General features: G+C 38.2%; 1 protein-coding gene and 1 pseudogene across 1 annotated transcript in view; one reads left to right on the top strand and one right to left on the bottom strand.

The window, feature by feature from the left end:
- Arih1 (ariadne RBR E3 ubiquitin protein ligase 1) overlaps positions 1-18768 on the top strand; it is a 99404-nt gene that overhangs the window by 34306 nt on the left and 46330 nt on the right. The window contains exon 3 of the mRNA XM_021638793.2: positions 16575-16719. Coding sequence (XP_021494468.1) covers positions 16575-16719 — 145 coding nt within the window. The remainder of the gene's footprint in view (positions 1-16574; positions 16720-18768) is intronic.
- LOC110549564 (large ribosomal subunit protein eL8-like) lies at positions 1477-2267 on the bottom strand (annotated as a pseudogene).

The raw sequence follows: 18768 nt of genomic DNA, 5'->3' as shown, positions 1-18768 counted from the left end.
AGGATAGCCAGGGCTATACAAAGAAACTGTCTGGAAACAGGAAAAAAAGAAGTTTCTGACCAGCTGTTGGGAACCTAAAGATTTATAATTGAATCTTAAAGTACTATTTTTTGATATTTATTTTATTTTTATTTATGTGTATGCCTATGTATCTGTACATGAGTGTAGGTACCCTTGAGGCCAGAGATGTAGGATCCGTCAAAGCTAGAGATACAAGCAATGTCTATTATGGGTACTGGGACCTGAGCTTGGGTCCTCTGCAAGAGAAGCAAGTGCTCTTTCTTACCCACTGAACTCTCTCTCCAGCCTCTTTAAACATTATTTCTCTGTTTGGGATTGAAGATGTAGCTCAGTGTTAGATTTGCAGGTGGCAACAACAAACAAGTCAAATTGAAACAGTGTCTTTGTCTCCTTTAGTGATGTTTGCATTATAATCTGTGTTGTATTATATTAGCACTGTTATGCTTCATTTTAAAAGCATTTTATGTGCTTTCTAATTTTAAATATTCACCTTTCATGGATCATTTACTTTTAAACACAACTTTTGCAAATAACCTGTAGGTGATTTTTAAAAAGAATTGAGAACTTTTAAGTATTTATGATAATTTCTGTTTAGATTTAGCTATTGCTATTTTAAGTTGCATTCTACCATATTTTCTGTTGGTTTATTCAGATTTGGATTTTCTTTCGCTATTCTCTAGTAATGCCCATGTTTTGTGTTTCAGTTTTCCTACTAGTTACACACAGGTGTAAAACTAAGTTTAGACTAGGTATTGAGTCTGTATACATTTTCTGTATGACAAACACTACCATACTTGTTGTTCTCTATCCTTTTCTCCTCCCCACTCACTTTGATAAATGATGATAATTTATATTTTTGGTAAGCAGCAGCTACTGTTGTTTCTGCCTCTCTACCTCCTTGATTCTTAAAAAAAACTTTGGGGGATGGACAGTTGTGTGTGTGTGTGTGTCTATGTAGTGGTCAGAAGACAGCTGCTAGAGTTGATTTTCTCTGTCATATGAGCCATGGAGATCTAGCTCTTTCATCATACATGGCAGGAAGCATCTTAACCTGTCTCTTAATTTGGATTGTTGAGATGGGGCTCATGTGGTCCAGGCAGCTCTTGAGCTCCTGCCTATATCACTTTTGTGCTGGCAGATATGCTTGTACCACCATCTTGAGCTGCTTCCCACAGCTCCCAAGACAGATTATCATTGTGTATATTCCAGGCTGTCCTGGACTCTGTATGTTCAGGCGGGGCTGGGACTTACAGGAAACCTCCTCTGAGTGGGATTACAGGTGTGTCCCACTACATCTGAACAGTTTTAATTTTAAATTAAGCTACTTTTCCTTATCCTTTCTGCTCTTCAGTTATCTCAAACAATCCCATCTCTCAATCATCTTGAGCTATTCATTTTATTATTTTTTTTTATTTTGTAATTATATTTATGTATAGAAAACTTAGCAGTGTACATTTAACCCAGTTTAGTGGTGAGTTCTTCAGCCTTTGCCTTCTCCAGCTTGGCAAATGCGAGCCAGAGATTTAGGACCCAGGACCTTGCTCCCCCAATGGCAGCGGGTCTCATTGTATCTGTCATTGTAAACGGTCCTAATAGCTTCCACAAGTTTAGCCAGAGCACCCTTGTCTTCCGAGTTCACCTGTGTGAAAGCAACAGTGGTGCAGGTCTTCCTGTGGACCAGCCGCCCAGCCTGGTCTCTCCCTGATGGGGCAGTAGGGTCCCATCTTTCCACAAAGGTCAGGAAGGAAAAGCTTGCTCAATGGGGTCTACGTCATGGACAATCACCACCAATTGAGCCTTCTTGTTCTCCACCAAGGTGGTGACTGTACTGACCCCTGCTCGAAGGACAGGTGGTCTTTTAGTTGGGATGTTTCCTTTCCCAGCAGCTTTCTTCTCAGCACGGGCCAGTAGCCTCTTCTTCCTCTCCTGCTTTGTGTCTGGCCTGTACTTGTGGGCAAGCTTAAGCATCTGGGTAGCTGTTTGCCGGACCTGGGTAAACTGGTTAATGGCAGGAGGTACTTGGAGCTGCTTATCTCAGAGGATGGCGCTTTGCCGCTGCAGCCTAATGTAAAGGGCCATTTGACGAAGCATGTGAGATCACTTTTAGGCTAGATAGCCTGCCCAATGTCAAAACTCTTGGGCCTTTCCTCAAACAAAGGATTGACCACTTTTTTGGCCTCTTGTTTCTTTGCAACAGCGGGGGCTGGGGTCACTTTCTTCCCCTTTGCCCTCTTTCCTTTGGGCATCTTGCTGGCATAGAGGAGAGTGAGCTATTCATTTTATAAACATTATTTAGTTTTGTGGGACCTATTATTTCCCTTATCCCTCTTAGGGAATAGTAGCTATTCTTGTATAGTTTTTGTTTTGTTTCTGGCAGGGGATTCTTTTTTAAAACTTTTATTTTTTGACAAGTTTTTGTACTACCCTTGTACTTCAGAATGTCCAGGAACTCACTGTATAGCCCAGGTGGTCCTCATATAATTTTCCTACCACATGTTCCTCAGTGTTGAGATTACCAAAATGAGCTACTGTGTCCAGCTGTTCACTGTCTACCAAAATAATTGGAATTAAAGAGAGTACATACAGATGAGATGTGCCTAAAGAGAACGGTACGTGGAAATGTTCAGTTTTAAGTATATTTATAGAATAAGATAATGAAATAAAAATGGGATAAGTTTTTGAAACAAGTTAGAAAAAATAAAGTATGTAGAATATTTAAGACAAAAGCAGATATGACTGAAATAGACTTTTTAAAAAACTGCACATATCAAAAAAATCTTAAAGTGAATTTTTAAAATAAACTATCAAAAGAATGATGACAAGTCACAGACTGGAAGAAAATGGGTGCTGTTAATGATAGGACTCTTAACCCAAATACATAGAACTCTTAGAACTCAGCAACAAACAACCTGATTAAAAACTGACTAAGAGCCGGCATGGTGACACACACCTGTAATTCTGGTGCTTGGGAGGCAAAGTCAGGCTAGTCTCTCGAGTTCAAGGTCAGCCTGGTCTATATAGTGAGATCTAGGACAGGCAAGACTACATAGTGAGGCTTGTCTCCAAAGGAAAGGGGAAAATGCCAGATCAGTTAGTACATTGAAGCAGTAGGATCAGGTTTCAGAAGCCTTCCTTACATAGTGAGTTCTAAACCAGTTTGAGCATTTTACTCACTTTTATCCCAAAGAAAAGGAAAGAAGAGGGGAAGGGCTGGAGGCTTTAACATATAACCTATGATGGGAATAAACATAATTTAAAGATGCTTTATGTAGGGACTGGAAAGGTGGTGTAGTGGTTAAGAACACTCATTGGGTGCTTTTCCAGAAGACCCAGGTTCAATTCCCAGAACCACGTGCAGCTCCTGTTTCAGGGTGTCTGGTGCTCTTTTTTTGGCCTCTGGACAGTGCACACTGTGGTGCACAGGCATGTATACAGACAAAATGCCTGTGCACAGTAAAGTCAAATCTCCAAAAAAGAAAAGCTCCATATATATTAAAACAATGGGATACAGCCGGGCGAGGTGGGCCACTCCTGTAATCCCAGCACTCAGGGAGGCAGAGGCAGGCAGATCCTTGCTTTGAGTTCGAGGCCATCCTGGTCTACAAAGTGAAGTCCAGGATGGCCAAGGCTACACAAAGAAACCCTGTCTGAAAAAAACAAACAAAACCCCCCCCCCACAAAAAACAGTGGGATAATACTACACATCAGTTAGAAGAGTGGACCTTAAACTGCTTACAGCACCAACTACATGCAAAGAGACAACAGTCTGAGCACTCTTTCATTGCAGGTAGTATTGAAAAATAGTGTAGCCTCATGGGAAGACTGACAGTATATTATGAAATAAAACATTCTCTTAGTATACAGTGTAAATTGTGGACTCGTTAATATCAGAGTAGGGCCATTCACTGTACCATTCTGGTGGAGTTTTCATAGTAGGTTGTACTGCTGTCAAATGTGAGGAGGGTGGCTTGTTTCTTTTTGCTATGAACCAACAACTATTAAAGAAGAATGGGTTTGTTTATTTTAATAAATCTAAAAATAAGCCCTTGGTAGATGTGATAAAGAAAGAAAATAAGGCACAAATAAAACATTAGCAGTATAGGCCGTGTGTGGTAGCACACAGCTTTAATTCCAGAAGTCTGGAGGCAGAGGCAGGAGGATCTCTGTGATTGAGGCCAGCCTGGCCTACTTAGTGAGTTCCAGGACTTACAGAGACCCTGTCAAAAAAATGGGAGGGGCTGAGAAGGAAAAAGTATTGGGCATAATTGTACTGCTTTTATCAGTAGTTTCAAATGTTTAGAGATGAAAATTTCTTAGTTGCCTACCCCCTAGAACAAGTTTAAAATTTGAATAAGCCAATAACCATAGAATGTAATAGAATCAAATAACTCTTTTAACTCTAAAAGGATTAGATGTAATAGAATCAAATATTTTTGTTGTTGTGTTACTCTAAAAGGATTAGATGATTGTATGGGAAAGTTGTAACAAACCATCAAGGAACTGTTTATTCTTAATGAAAACTACCTTAGAATATAGAGAAATGTAAAATATCATCAGTGTATTCCAAGTCAAAATAATAATCAAAATTTGATAAAGATAGCCTAAAAATCCTATTTCTTATAAACAAAGCTGTTGAATTAATAAATATTCAAACAACTGAATGAATTAATGGTCTACAATTTCTCCTAGGAATGTAGTAGATCATTAAGGACAATTTATATAGTTAACACATTAGCAGATTAGTGAAGAGAAAGCAGAACGGAATTATAACAGTGAAATTGTGCATTTGTCTAACATTTAGTAAACATAAAATTTCTTAGTAAACTGAAAAGTAATAGTAATTTATGTCAAAATTATATTTAGCAGCAAAACACACTAAAGAATCATCACTTGAGCTCTTAAGAGTTTGGGGCCAGCCTTAGGCAACCCATCTTAAAAACAAGACCACAAATAATGAATTACACTATCATTTAGATGTAATGATATAATGGGCCAGGGCTGTTGACACTTGGGATCTGCAATCCCAAGTATTTGGGAGACTAAAGTGGGATTTGACTATAGAGATTTCAGAACCAGCCTGGGCAACCTGAAAAGGGCTGGATATACAGAAATTGCTTAGTATATATGAGCCTGTAGGTCCAATCCCTAGTTCTGCAGAAAAAAACAAAGAACTTATTCTTTAAAATTAAAAATTTTGGGTAAAGGGCAGAGAAAGGGTGATTTTAGTTTTATTATTTATTATTTCCCATTGTTAAAGTAGCTTCTCAGACTTTTTTCCGTTTTTTGGTGGTCATTTGTTGTGCTCAGGGTCAAGGCAAGGATGCGTTGTGTATGCTAAGCTCTATCATGGAGCTACACACCAGCTCCCTATTCTGTTTGTCTCTTTCTCCCCACCCCTACACACCCCTCTCTTTCGTGTGTGTGTGTGTGTGTGTGTGTGTGTGTGTGTGTGTGTGGTCTGTCTGGGTGTGTGTCTGTCTTCTGCTTGTATGCCTGTGTCTACTCCCCCACATAACTTTCTGTTTAATACTAGTAGTTTAAATGGGATTTTCTGCATGCTTCTGGATGAAGGACAGCAGAGAACCAAAGCTGCAGCCACAACCTTGTTTTCTTGCTATCTTGGTTCTTATGTTATATTGCTTACTTTACTTCAGATCTTAAACCTCTTCCATTCCTTAAACCTTTCCTGGTATAATAGAGTTAGTTAAAAATGAGGTTAAGTGGAAAAGCGTTGAGAAACAAGCCAGAAGTCGGATGTCCTAGTTACCCGTAAAGCTGTGGCAGATGATACCAGTTTTGAGAGCAGGTCTGCCTCCTCCCCAAAAATATTTCCTTTTAAAGCTTGAGAGTTAGATATGAAGACCATGCCACTAGAAAATACCAGAAGCGCTGTTTATTTTAACTGGTGGTGGAGGTTGGGTTGCTGCCTGTGTTTTGCCCAGTTTGTGCGACCCCCAAAGACCACCAGGAATTGACTCTGCTGCGACTACATGAGGGTTTATTTAATACAAGCTCAAGCCCAGGTCGCAGCAACCTCCTTGGTGAAGAGGAGGAGTGCAGCAGGGCTGTCTAGAGGAACAAGATTTTTAAAGGGAAAAACTACAAGTGGCAGGTTACGTGCCTTGGTGTTACAGGATTGGGTAAGGGAAATTGACTTTTGAAATTATTGGTTTACTTAGGCTCCAAGACTATAAATGATTCTGGCCTGGCTTTCTGGTCTAGTTTGCTAGTTTCCAGCTGTATTTCTAGTGGGCAGAAAAAGAATGCAGTAAAGCTGGTTCCTCTCCGCAGGTGGACATGGCCTTTCTCTCACCTGGAGCACAGATATTACTATGCAACTTGGATCAGTATAGGGCATGGGACACTGGGGGGTGTGGCAGCATCTGAAAATGATTGTCTTTAGAATTCCTTCTTGAACCTTCTTTTAAGTACTAAGTTTTTATCTCTATTCTATCTATCTATCTATCTATCTCTCTCTCTATCTATCTATCTATCTATCTATCTATCGTGAGCTCTGCTGAGTGAGTCCCACAAAGAAAGGAGGGAGCAAATATGAGTTGTTCTTCTTTCCCTTCTTTTTATGGCAAGAGTAAAGCTTCTCAAATCTTTCTACTCTGCCTCATGATTTCTGGTTTCATATTGTACTTGAGGAGAATACAAGGTTTAAAGGGAACTGGCGATGGTTAAAGTACTTGCCACATGTGCCTGGCGTTGAGTTTGGTCCTTGAAACTCACCACGGAAGGAGAAATGCTTTCAGGTTGCTCTGACCTCCACAGATGCATTGTGCTGTGCACACACACAAATAAATGTTATTAATTTCTGGACACTGACCTTATCTTAGAGGTAATGCTTAGGTTGGGCTTTGAAGAACAGGAGAAACTAGCAAGGTAAGTTAGGTCTGAGCAGTGAGTTCCAAGGATTGGCCATGTGGGTTCTAGAAGTTCAACTCAGTTCAGGTTTGATGGCAAGTGTCTTAAGCCACCACACCATTCCACTGGCTTTAGAACATATTGTTCTCATTTTAAAAAAAATTGTATTGGTATTCTGCCTGCATGTCTGTCCTCTGGAAGTGGAGTTTCAAACAGTTATAAACTGCCTCGTGTGTGCTGGGAATTGAACTTGGGTTCTTTAGAAAAGTAGCCAGTGCTCTTAACTACTGAAGCCAGCTCAGCTTTCCAGGTCCTGGAAAATATTTTAGGTGTCTATTTTTAGGCTTTCTTTTCTGAAATAGAATTGTAACATGCATGTAAATCATGTGTTATTCTTTCAGATTTTAGGGGAAAAAAAAACCCCACCAAAAATGGAGTTCCTTTTAGAGTTGAAAACAAGTAAAACAGTCTCCTCCTCTTCTTTTTTTTTTCCCCTTGGCCTTTCAGATTTATAATGAGTACTTTAAGTCATTTTAGTTTGTAGTATATAAAGTGGGTATTAATGAATTAACTGGTAGAAAGGTGTAAGGTGAAATAAAATGTAGGTTTTTTAGGTGGGACTCACTTAAGCTTATCCATGCTATTTCTCAAATTTATGGGTTCGGGTAAACCTTCTCACTCAGAGTCCTAGGTCTCTAGGTACATGCTATCTCTTCCTGTTTTTTTCCCCCCAGATTTTGTAGTTCTGAAGCTTACCACTTCTAAGGACCAGGAAAGAAAAGTGTCCTTAAAACTGTTTTCCTTTTCTGACTTGTGTTTCAGGAAGCTTTGTGTTTTTGTTATGAACTACTAATACCTCTTCAGTGAGGAGGTTAGGTGGAAAGTTAGTGCTTATGTGTGATTATGATACTATAGAGCCTTTTAAAGCTGCCTCTGTGTAATAATATCTTTTATAAATAACTTGTTGAATGTGAAAATGAATTGTTTTGTAGTGGCATTCATTGCTTTTATAATAACAGTTTTTCTGTTCAGTTGTCTTGGCAGCAGTTGTGGATGGAAATAGATAAATAAATCTCATCACACTATAGTGTCAACATTGAATTTGATGCTCTACTTACTAGACATATGATCTTGAAGCAATTTTCTCTACTAGTTAACTTATCAGAAGTGATGGTGCATGCCTGTAATGCTGGCACTGGAAAGGCTAAGGCAGAAGGATTGAGAATCCAAGGCCAGCCTGTGCTACCTGTAAGACACTGATCAACACAAAACAACAAATTTCTCCAAACTTGGTTTTTCTTTTGTCTTTTTCTGTTGTCCCTAGTTTATCTGTATTCTCCAGACTTCATAAATTAGTATAAATTTTGAAAACATATCAGTTATGTCTGAAATACAGGTTAAGGTAGTGTAGTATTCAGGGCAAACACAGCAGTCTCTTTTCCTTATAGTACTTAACGTTGTTTGGGAATATAAAAAACATTTCTGATTTGGGTAGGAAAAGATATATTGCTGAATGGCATTTGTTAGGATAGAGAGGATAGGAAAACATGGTAGGAAAAAGAGCCAAGCAAAGGAAGAAAGTTTAAATAAAATACATATTGAACAATATATAGTTGCTGAAGAAAGAGATAATGAAAAAAAAAATTTTTTTTTGGTTTGTTTTTGGACAGTGTCTTTGTATGTAGCCCTGGCTGTCCTAGGACTCACTTTGTAGACCAGGCTGATCTCAAACTCACAGAGATCTGCTGCCTCTTCTGATTGCTGGGAGTAAAGGACTCACTCTGTAGACCAGGCTGATCTCAAACTTACAGAGATCTGCTGCCTCTGCTGAGTGCTGGGAGTAAAGGACTCACTCTGTAGACCAGGCTGATCTCAAACTTACAGAGATCTACTGCTTCTTCTGAGTGCTGGGAATAAAGGACTCACTCTGTAGACCAGGCTGATCTCAAACTCACAGAGATCTGCTGCCTCTGCTGAGTGCTGGGAGTAAAGGACTCACTCTGTAGACCAGGCTGATCTCAAACTCACAGAGATCTGCTGCCTCTGCTGAGTGCTGGGAGTAAAGGACTCACTCTGTAGACCAGGCTGATCTCAAACTCACAGAGATCTCTGCCTCTGCTGATTGCTGGGAGTAAAGGCTGCACCACCACACTCAGCTCAGTTAGAAAGTTTTTAAGTAAAGTAGTTTAACATTAATTCTGGTTAAAGGAGAATATTGTCCTGTTGTGTGGTGACAGTTAATTGGCAGCAGAAAATAGAAGAAATATAAAGTACAACTTTACATGAGAGAAAATATAGGAGATTTGGGGAAGTTTGTAGTAATTTGGGCTCTTCCTTTCTCTAAAGATAATAGGAATGGTTAGATGAAATACTGAAACATTTTTTTAAGAAGTTAGAACATCAAAGGTTTAGTAATATAGAATTGGATGGGAAAGCTCAAGAGAGTCTGTGAATCTGGAGAAAATAAGCCAAGCCTGCCAGTCCTAATTCAGAAGAGTTAGATTAAGGATGGGGGGGGGGGGGGAAGGACAGTACAAGGCAAATGAAAATGAAGCCTGAAGATTGACTTATGTCAGTGAAGTGGCTTAGAAACTCTCAAGCTTTAAACTTGTTGGACTATTGGTTTTTTCTGTTGCCTGTTATAGCTCCCACATAATGAGGTAGAGACCTGTTACTTTTATTTATCTTCAAGCACCATAACTGTGCAGATATTGTGCTAGCCTGGCCTTCTTCCTAGCCATGTGCCTTATTACCTGGCCTCTAATCTTTCCAGTCTTTCCTTGGTGGCCTCTGCTCCATCCTTGTCCCCATGGTGACTCTTTCCCTGGGACCCCCAGAATGAGAACAGAAGTCCTGTCTACTGTCTCCTCTGCCCAGTTGTAGGCTCTTAAGTTTCTTTATTAACCAATCAGAGATAATTGGGGAATACTTTTTGCATAACGTTGAGGCAGAAGATTCCTCAGTAGCAATGACAATACCAAAAATCTGTTAGCATTTTAGTTCATTGCAGGTTCAGCAGTTAGCAGTCAAATACACAGACACACCTTATATGGTGTGAATGAATGTCACCTCTACAAAACTTGGGTTAAGATGGTCACAAACTGTTAATGTCCCTATTCTTACAAATAAAAATCTGACTACAGAAAGAAAACTCAAGCCCTCAGACTACTTTCTCAAATTATAATTATACTTTCCCCAACTTTGCTTATTTGCATTAGTGTGTGCACATCTGCATGAATCTTTCCATGATGATACCTTAAAAGACAGGAAATTTGACCTACATGAAAAATTCTTGTCTTCTGGTAAAATCATGACATTTCAGGTACAACACACTTTAGATTTGAAGACGTGGTAAAAAGAAATCCATCCTGTAAAATACATTAAACCAAGTATGGTGCTGTGTGTGCCTGTAATTTCAGCACTCAGGAGGCAGAGGCAGGAAGATTTAAGAAACTCAAACAATTAAAAATATTATACTGGAGCTGCAAAAGGTAGAGAATCTCAAAAAGCATCAAAATCTAGATTACTTCAAAAACATACATATATGGGATATTCTGAAGAAGAGAGGGCTTCTCAGAAGCATTAAAAGTGATTATTAGAATAATACTTCAGTGAGTTGAAAAAATAAATCCCAGCCTGTGTTCATTTAGTGCGTTCAGAAACAGTGCTGCTTAATAAATAGGCAGTTGACCTTGGAGCAAAAGTTTGACGTATGCAGGTTTACTTTGATATTGCTATTTTCCCCCAGTGATTTATAATAATTTGAAAACCAGGCAAACTTTAGAAATGTGAAAAAATTAAAAGTTAGCTCTGTCATGAATCCATTAAATAATAGTAAAGAAGTTAAATTTTATCATAAATTTCACACAGACCTTACTGGAAGTCCTATGCAGTGAAGAGAAATGTGACAAGTGGCAGTATGTATGTATACATAGATATGCATATGTACGCAGTACCTGCTGTAGTACTTTGTAAGTTTATACCTAGCTCCTGTTGGCGGCTGCATTCAGCTCAGGCACTGTATTTACTTTGAGTAGAGTCTCTTTCCAGTAACTTCCACGTTACATGCAACTGACCTCAAGGTTTGTGTGTTGTTCACCACTGTTGTGGTTTGAATGTAAAATGACCCGTAGAGGCTCAGGTGTTTGTACTGTTGGTCCCCAGGTAGTTTGGGAAGGTTGTGGACCCTTGTTAGATGAAATAGGTCATTGGAGGTGGGTTTTGAGGCCTTAAAACCTAGTCCTACTTTTTGCTCTCTGCTTAGTCTTCTAGCTCCTGCTACTTTGCTGTTTTTGTCAGGTCTCCTCCCATGATGGACTTACCTTTGCAGAACTATATGCTAAAATAAGTCTTTCTTCCCTAAGTTGCTTTTGTCAACTAACTCAACCACAAATTATACATAGTAACATACAAAATATGTATTAATCAACTGTTTATGTCAACAGCAATTTCTTAGTATTGCAAATTTTCTAGGAGTAAAAAGAGTATCTGCAACTGGTGAAATTATAGCTCAGTAGTAGAGTGCTTTCCTGGAAAACCAAAGATACTAGGTTTGTAACAATGCAAAGGGGAAAAAACTGAGTTACAGAATTTTCACTGATTCTGAATGTTAATGATTTGTTGTCAACTGAACTTAAGGTGTGTTTTTTTTTTGCATATTTAATTCTGTATTTTTTATTTTTTGCCTACATGAATGTGAATCTGTGTATCATGTGCGCAGTGCCCTTGGAGATTAGGGCAGGGTATTGTATCTTCTGGAACTGGAGTTACAAATGTGAGCTTCCAGTAGGGTCTAGGAATCAAATTCAGGGCCTCTAGAAGAGAACCCCAGGCTTCTTTAACTGCTTAGCCATCATTTTAGCCCCAATTTTGTATATATTTTTTAAGCCTACATTTTTTTCTACGTGCTGATTGAAATTTCATTTACTCTTATTGAAACAACTTTTTGGCTTGGGTAGGGAATTCATTGTATACTGTATAACAGTACAATTTGTGGACTTAATGTACATATAAATAGAAACAAGCTTAACATTCATCTTTAAAGGATCAAGTAGTGAATTTTGTTTGGCTCAGTGAGATTACTCTACAGGTAAAAGTCTTCAGTGCCAAGCTTGAGCACACCCGAGTTTAATCTTGGATTCACATGGTGGAAGGGAAGACTTACCTCCACAAACATGTCATGGTGTACGCACACCCATACAGCCTAAAACAGTATTTTATGTTAGCCCAGGAAAGGAGCCAACCTCCTGACCTGTAAGGCCCTCACCTGGGTGCTTTGCAGTCTCTTCCTCTTATCCACAGTTGCACTGGGTCATGTGAAAAGGAGAACCTCATGAGGGAACTTTGAATCGGAAGCTGTCTCTGTGTAAGAGTGTGTGGAAACAGACCGAACTCCACATTTAAGGCATTGGAGCTGCTCACAGGCTAGATTTGTCGTGATTTGGTTATCAAGAGAAATGAAAATCTGTGGGGCAGAAGTAGTCCTGGAGAAAAGTCTGAACGTGAAGAATTATGTGTTGTGAAAAGATACTTACTAGATACTGGAAACTTTGGTTTTAGGATTCAAAAACACATTGATCTAGGTATCACATGCGACCCACATATCTACAGTCTCAACCTATGTGTGGTAGTGGTTGAGCAGGTTTCAGTGTCATAGATAAAAAGTACAATATAGCCGACATTGGAGACAAAGAGAATTAGTGGAGAGGCTATGTGCAGCTTCAAAAGAATGGGGTTATCTTCTTGACAATGGGGTTAAATCCTGTTCAAATGTTCTTATTGAAATATGGGAAGGGAGATAAGGTAACAAAACACTGAAATGAAGTTTTAAATGAAAAAAACAAACAAACAAACAAAAAAACCAGACTTCCTATACCAGGGAATGTGCGTGTGTTAGGTTCCCATTCACTTTCCTGCAGGATCTCATGTAGCTCAGGCTGCTCTCCAATTCGGTATGTAGCCAGAGATGGCCTTCAACTCCTGATCTTCTTGTCTCTATCTTCTGAGTACTGTGGTTGCTGGCATAAACTGCTGTACTGGCTTTGCCTGGGTAAGTTGGGGAGGGCGTTCTGTCCAAGACAGGGTTTCTCTGTACCCTTGGCTGTCTTGGAACTCATTCTGTAAGCCCGGGTGGCTGACCAGCTTTGAACTCACAGAGATCCTATTGCCTCTGCCTTCCGGGTATTGGAATTAAAAGCATGTGCTGTCTGGCTGCCAGGGTAATTTTGAAAGTTCTTTGACTTCTGGGTTGTATTATATAAGAAACTCCTTATATGCCATCTTCAAGAAATACACAGCCAGATGTAGTGGTGTACACCTTTAATCCCAGCATTCTGGAGGCAGAGGCAGATGGATCATTGTGAGTTCAAGACCAGCCTGGTCTACATAATGAGTTCTAGGATAGCCAGAGATATATAATAGAGAGACTTTGTCTGAAAACAGACCAACAAACAAAAAACCTAAAGTGACGGAATGCACATTGAGAGTTAGTAGCTTAACATCTGAGAATAAGCTTACTGAAACCTTGTATGCCTACAAAGTGGAGAAAGTCAGACCTCTGAGAGGAAAGCACAGTCAGAGGAGTCAAGTGTTGAAGAAGTTTGTTCTTGACTAGAGAGACTTCATATTTTAATGATTGATTCTTCAGTCATTTTACTTGGAACAATATGAAAAGTTCCAACAGAACCTTTTTTAATTTTAAGATAAAGTTATAAATTACATCAAAAAATAAATGTGGATAAATAGCTCTGAAAATTCTATAATAGAAAAATGATAAAGGGACTCTTTTCAAATATTGAAAATGCTAGAAACTGTAAGCTCAGTTAGATTGATGGAATATGCTTGTCTGCATCTAGAAATATAGTCCATAGCAAAGAGAGTTGATTAGAAAGAAGGGTTAGATTTGTCTTTAATGACTACAGTATAAAACTTTTTTGGGTCTGATTATAGCTCAATAGGAAAAAAAAGGATTCTTCTAGATTCTTGGGTGGGAGGGTGGGTGTGATTACAGTGAATAATTTGGCTCAGAGTATCATTAGGATGTAAACAGAGGAGCCTTACCTAATAGGTGGTGAAGAACTGTCACAGAAGGCTTAAGAAAGTGAAATGGGAGATAGTATTTCCACTCTTCGATAAATGTCTAGCTAGTTGAATTAAAACAAAATGGAATTGCAGCTTTATTTATGTTACCTAAATGTGTGTTCTGTGTGGATAAGAAATTGTAACAAAAACAGGTTAAAGGAAAACTCTAAATCATAAATTAAGAAACAGTCTTGGACTGGAGAGATGGCTCGGTCATTCTATAAATGTTCCTTTAAAAAAATCTGAAAATGACTGTTAAATACCCTGTAGAAACTGGGGAAAATAATCAACGAGACAGAAAGTTTTTACTCTGTTTACATACTGAACTCAAAAGAATATAGACTTAAGATACTTAGGAAACAAAATGTTCAGCTTCAGTAATGAGAGAATAGAAGTCTTGACCTTTTTTACACCATCAGATGGGTCAAGAGTTCAACTTAAATTGTGTGTATATGGACCATCTAAGTGCCAGAAAATAGGGTTTACTCAGTATATTATAGTATGCACCTGCAAAAACGAAATATGTGCAGATATGTGTTGATTGGTAAAAAAAATGTCTGCTAGATAGTGCTTAGTGAAGAAATGAATCCAAGATGGATCTGTGTATCCAACTAAGTGAAACAGTTGCTTTAGCTGTGTGGCTTTGTAGGCATGAAATGCTGTCTAGAATATTAACTGAAGTATGGAAAGTTCACCAATTGCGTGTAGTAATTTGGGATAACTTGCTTATGTCTTTATTAACATGAAATCTTTTTAGGATAAGATGTTTATGGCTTTGCAAATTCATATTTAATGTAGTGTCTTTATGTAGATAAAATTCATAAGAAAGCATTTTTTGGCTTTGGTAAATTACTCTGATTATCTCAATCATCAGGGACGACTTTATGTGAATTATTGATACTAAATTTATATGAGTTCCCTTTTATAACAAGTTGTCATTTTGATCAATGATTTGAATATTTCTTAAGAAACACTGGTAAAAGTACTTTAAAGATACTTATTAGTATTAGAATAATTAATTATAATACAATTTGTTCTCAGTTGACATTCTACAGGAACATCTATTTACATTTTTAATAAGTGTTAAAACCTTAATTAAATAAAAATATTGGAAATCTAAGCTGGTGAGATCACTCAGCAGATAAAGGTGCTTCCTGCCAAACTGGATGGCCTGAGTTAGCTCCCCAGGACCCTGGTAGAACGAGAGAACTGACTCCACAAGCTTCCGCTTCCCCATATCACCTCTCCCCAGTAGATAAACATGTGATTTAAGGAATTTTTAAAAAACAATTTGAAATCTTGGTTGAGGAGGTGGCTCAGTGGATAAAGAGCCAGGCAAGCATGATGAGCACCTGATTCCTGTTCTCCAGAACCCACATATAATGAACAAAAAGTTGGGAGTGCTGACACATACTTTTAACCTTCGGGCCACGTAGGCAGTGCCATGTGTATTCCTGAAGCTGCTGTCCTGGCAGTCCAGCAGCAAGCTCCAGGTTCAGTAAGAAATTGTAAAAAGTAAGGCAGATAATAAAAGATGCCCAAAGTTGACTTTTGGCCTTCACACACACTCTGGGGCAAGTGCATCCACACACCTATCCCACACAGAACACAATTTGTGGAGCTCACCTTTGAGGATCATTTTTTTATTGAGAGCCTTGTGTGTATAAAGAACATAATAGTGATAAAAACCTTAGAGAAAGCCAAACATAACTGAGCAGATTTTTATTAATGGTAGTTGGTTGAGTTGACCTACAAATTGAAATTACTCATTTGTACCTTGTTTATTAACCTTTGAAATGCTAAGGTAATTTTAGGTTGGGCATAGTGATGCCTGCTTTTAAACCCAACACTTGGGAGGCAGAAGCAGGAGGGCCTCTGTGAGTTTCAGGACAGCCAGAGTTACATAGTGAGGCCCTGTTTTGAAAAAATAAAATAAAATAAAAAAACATATTTCAGGGGTTCCAGTGACCATATCTTATTCTGGAAACATTTTTCTTGGCATTTACCATGTCATCTCTGAAGTAGTTCACAATTTGGTCTATAAAGAGCACTTGGCATACTGTGTTTGATTGAGGTTTGTTTACTGTGTATTTAGGTGCACACATGAGCATATAATTTATTTGATGTAATTGTTTTAAGGTATAGTATGTTCATCATTCTTAATAAATTAAGAAATCAAAGGACTATATAGAAGGCAAGGTCATTGTATACAATGAGATGTAATTATTTTTTCTTATAAAGTAGTTTAATTAAATTTATTACTAAAATAAATTTTATCTGTATAAAATACAGCCTCGTTTTAAACAGTAGCATTACTCTTTACAGTAGCTGTAGCACAACTTTTATCTTAAAGCTAAACGCTAATTGCTTAACCTTTCGTGTTGCCTACTTAAAAAAAAAGTTAAAAAGTTAAAGGAAAAGTCAGTCACACACTCACACACTCTCTAGTTTAGTCACGACCTTTTTTCTGTCTTGACCAGAATGGGTTTGATCTTGGTTTATTTTAGTTTAGCTAATTGCTTTTCCTTACAGGAAGTCGGGTTTTGGAGAGCTCTCACTGTGCTATTTGCTGGGCTCTCACCCTTTCTGTTTAAATAATGCAGGTACTTTGATGGAAACCTGGAGAAGCTCTTTGCTGAGTGTCATGTAATTAACCCGAGTAAAAAGTCTCGAACTCGCCAGATGAACACAAGGTCATCAGCACAGGATATGCCCTGTCAGATCTGCTACTTGAACTACCCTAACTCGGTGAGTACCCGGTAGTCCAAGGGCGGCACTGTGTGACTTTGATGATTACACGGAAGACAGTCCGCAAGCCTGGGGGCAGGGGCTGTAGGCGTGGCCTGTCCGTGGACTGAGACTAGGGGAAGGGGTACAGAGTCCTTGTTCTCTTCCTGTCCTGTCCCGTTATTCTTCAGAACCTGTCCCAAGTTGTCATGAAATGCCTGACTCTTTCTGGAATTTATCTTATCACCATTTGGAGAACTGTAGAAAGTTCATAAACTATTTTATACAGATTAAAATAGACTTAAAACTTGATTTTCTCAAATACTCAGAACTCTTACACATTTTTAAAGGATACTTTCTGGACGTTATAAAATGTTTTTCAATTATGTAAATTTATTCTGACGTAGATTCTTAAACATGGCAAGTGAGGGTAGAATTAGACTAGAATAGAACCAAATAACAGGTGTTTCTCTTAAAAAAACATGTTAATGTTATACTGAGTTACAGAGGTATACTTTTCGTGCATTTAGTGAATGAATTCTAGGGAATTCTAAGGAAAATTTCCTAGGAACACATGACCTTATTGGTAACCATAGGAAAATTAAACTTGTGACATAAAGATGTTCAGTTGCTTAGAATTAAGATTTTTTTTAAATCTAATTCATTAATAATTACAACCACTTTGCTGGTATTTTCTTTTAATAAACAGTTCTCATAGTGTGGTAGTTATCAGGTATTTCTCAAGTGTATTCATGTTTTAAACTGTTCTCATTGTTAATTTTAGACTTTTAGATATGTATCTAAAGGAGTTCACTTAAAAGGCACTAACTTGTTTAAATGATCAGTTTTTCTTTTCTCTTTAAGGTTTTTCTTTTTCTTTTAAGTAAGAGAAAAAGAATGCTCAGTGAACTAGTTTAGCAGGGAAATTGTAAAACTAAATTTCTCAAGCCCGGTTGTGGCTCTTGAACCAAGTGTTTTTCCTGGGAACGGATTCATCAGTTTCACTTGGGTTGATGTTTTATCTTTCAAATGAATTGTTTTGAATATCCTTCAAATCTTTATGGCCTGTGATCTTTATTACTTCCTTTTCCTTAAATCATAGTGTTAATGTATTTATACAGTCACTGGTACCTTGAAACACATTAAACTCAGGTTCTAATACTGTGTTACCTTGCATAGATTCTTTGTTTGCCAGTTAAGATTTTTACCATGCCTACAATTTCAAAAAGTACTAAGATCCAAGTAACTTGTTTCCGTTTATAACTGGCTTTCTTATTCTTTTGCCTTTTTCTTCAGCTTCAGTATAGCCAGTTTCTCTTTTATTCAGATCTTTAAAATTAAAGTACTGGAGCTGGTTGCTGAAATACCAGTTACATTTTCAGTGCCCTTAGTATTGTCCAGATTCTTAAAATTTGAAAATCAGGACAAGATATTTGTACAGTGTATTTTTGGCTTTAAATACAGCAGATGACACTTAACCACTAATGAGCTTAAACTACTAATTTAATATATCAGGAGCTATTCTAAATTTTATGGGCATAATGAAGAAAAAACATAGTTTGTCTTCAGATAACTCAGGCTAGCTGTTCAGATTCATAGGACACTCAGAAATAATGGTAGGTACTTTGAGAGAGCAGGTAAATGATACCATGCACATATCTTGGAAGAATCTTTGTATTACTATTCTCTCTTAAGTTTTACATTTATTTATTTACTTTGTGTTTGAAGGTCAGAGGACAGCTTGTGGGAATTGGTTCTCAACTTCATCGTGTGAGGTATAGGGATTGAATTCAGGCCCTCAGCCTTGGCAGCAGGCATCTTTATCCCTGCCCATCTCCTTTGCTCAGTTATTTTTCCTGTTCTATGACCATGTACCTAACAGCAAACAACTTGAAGGAAGTGTGGACTTGTTTTTGCTCATGGTGAGAGGACACAGTCCATCACGGCAGAGGAGGTGTGGTTGTGGGAATCGAATATTAGACATTTGGTTCTGTTTTCTCTGCAGTCAGGAATCAGGCAGTCCTGGCTGTTTTCCTTCCCACCTTTTGTTCAGTCCCCAGAAAGGAAAGG

Source organism: Meriones unguiculatus, chromosome 1 (genome assembly GCF_030254825.1).
Source record: "Meriones unguiculatus strain TT.TT164.6M chromosome 1, Bangor_MerUng_6.1, whole genome shotgun sequence".
NCBI classification, from domain to species: domain Eukaryota; kingdom Metazoa; phylum Chordata; class Mammalia; order Rodentia; family Muridae; genus Meriones; species Meriones unguiculatus.
Note: the sequence above shows the minus strand (reverse complement) of the source record. Positions and strands in the feature narration are given on the sequence as shown.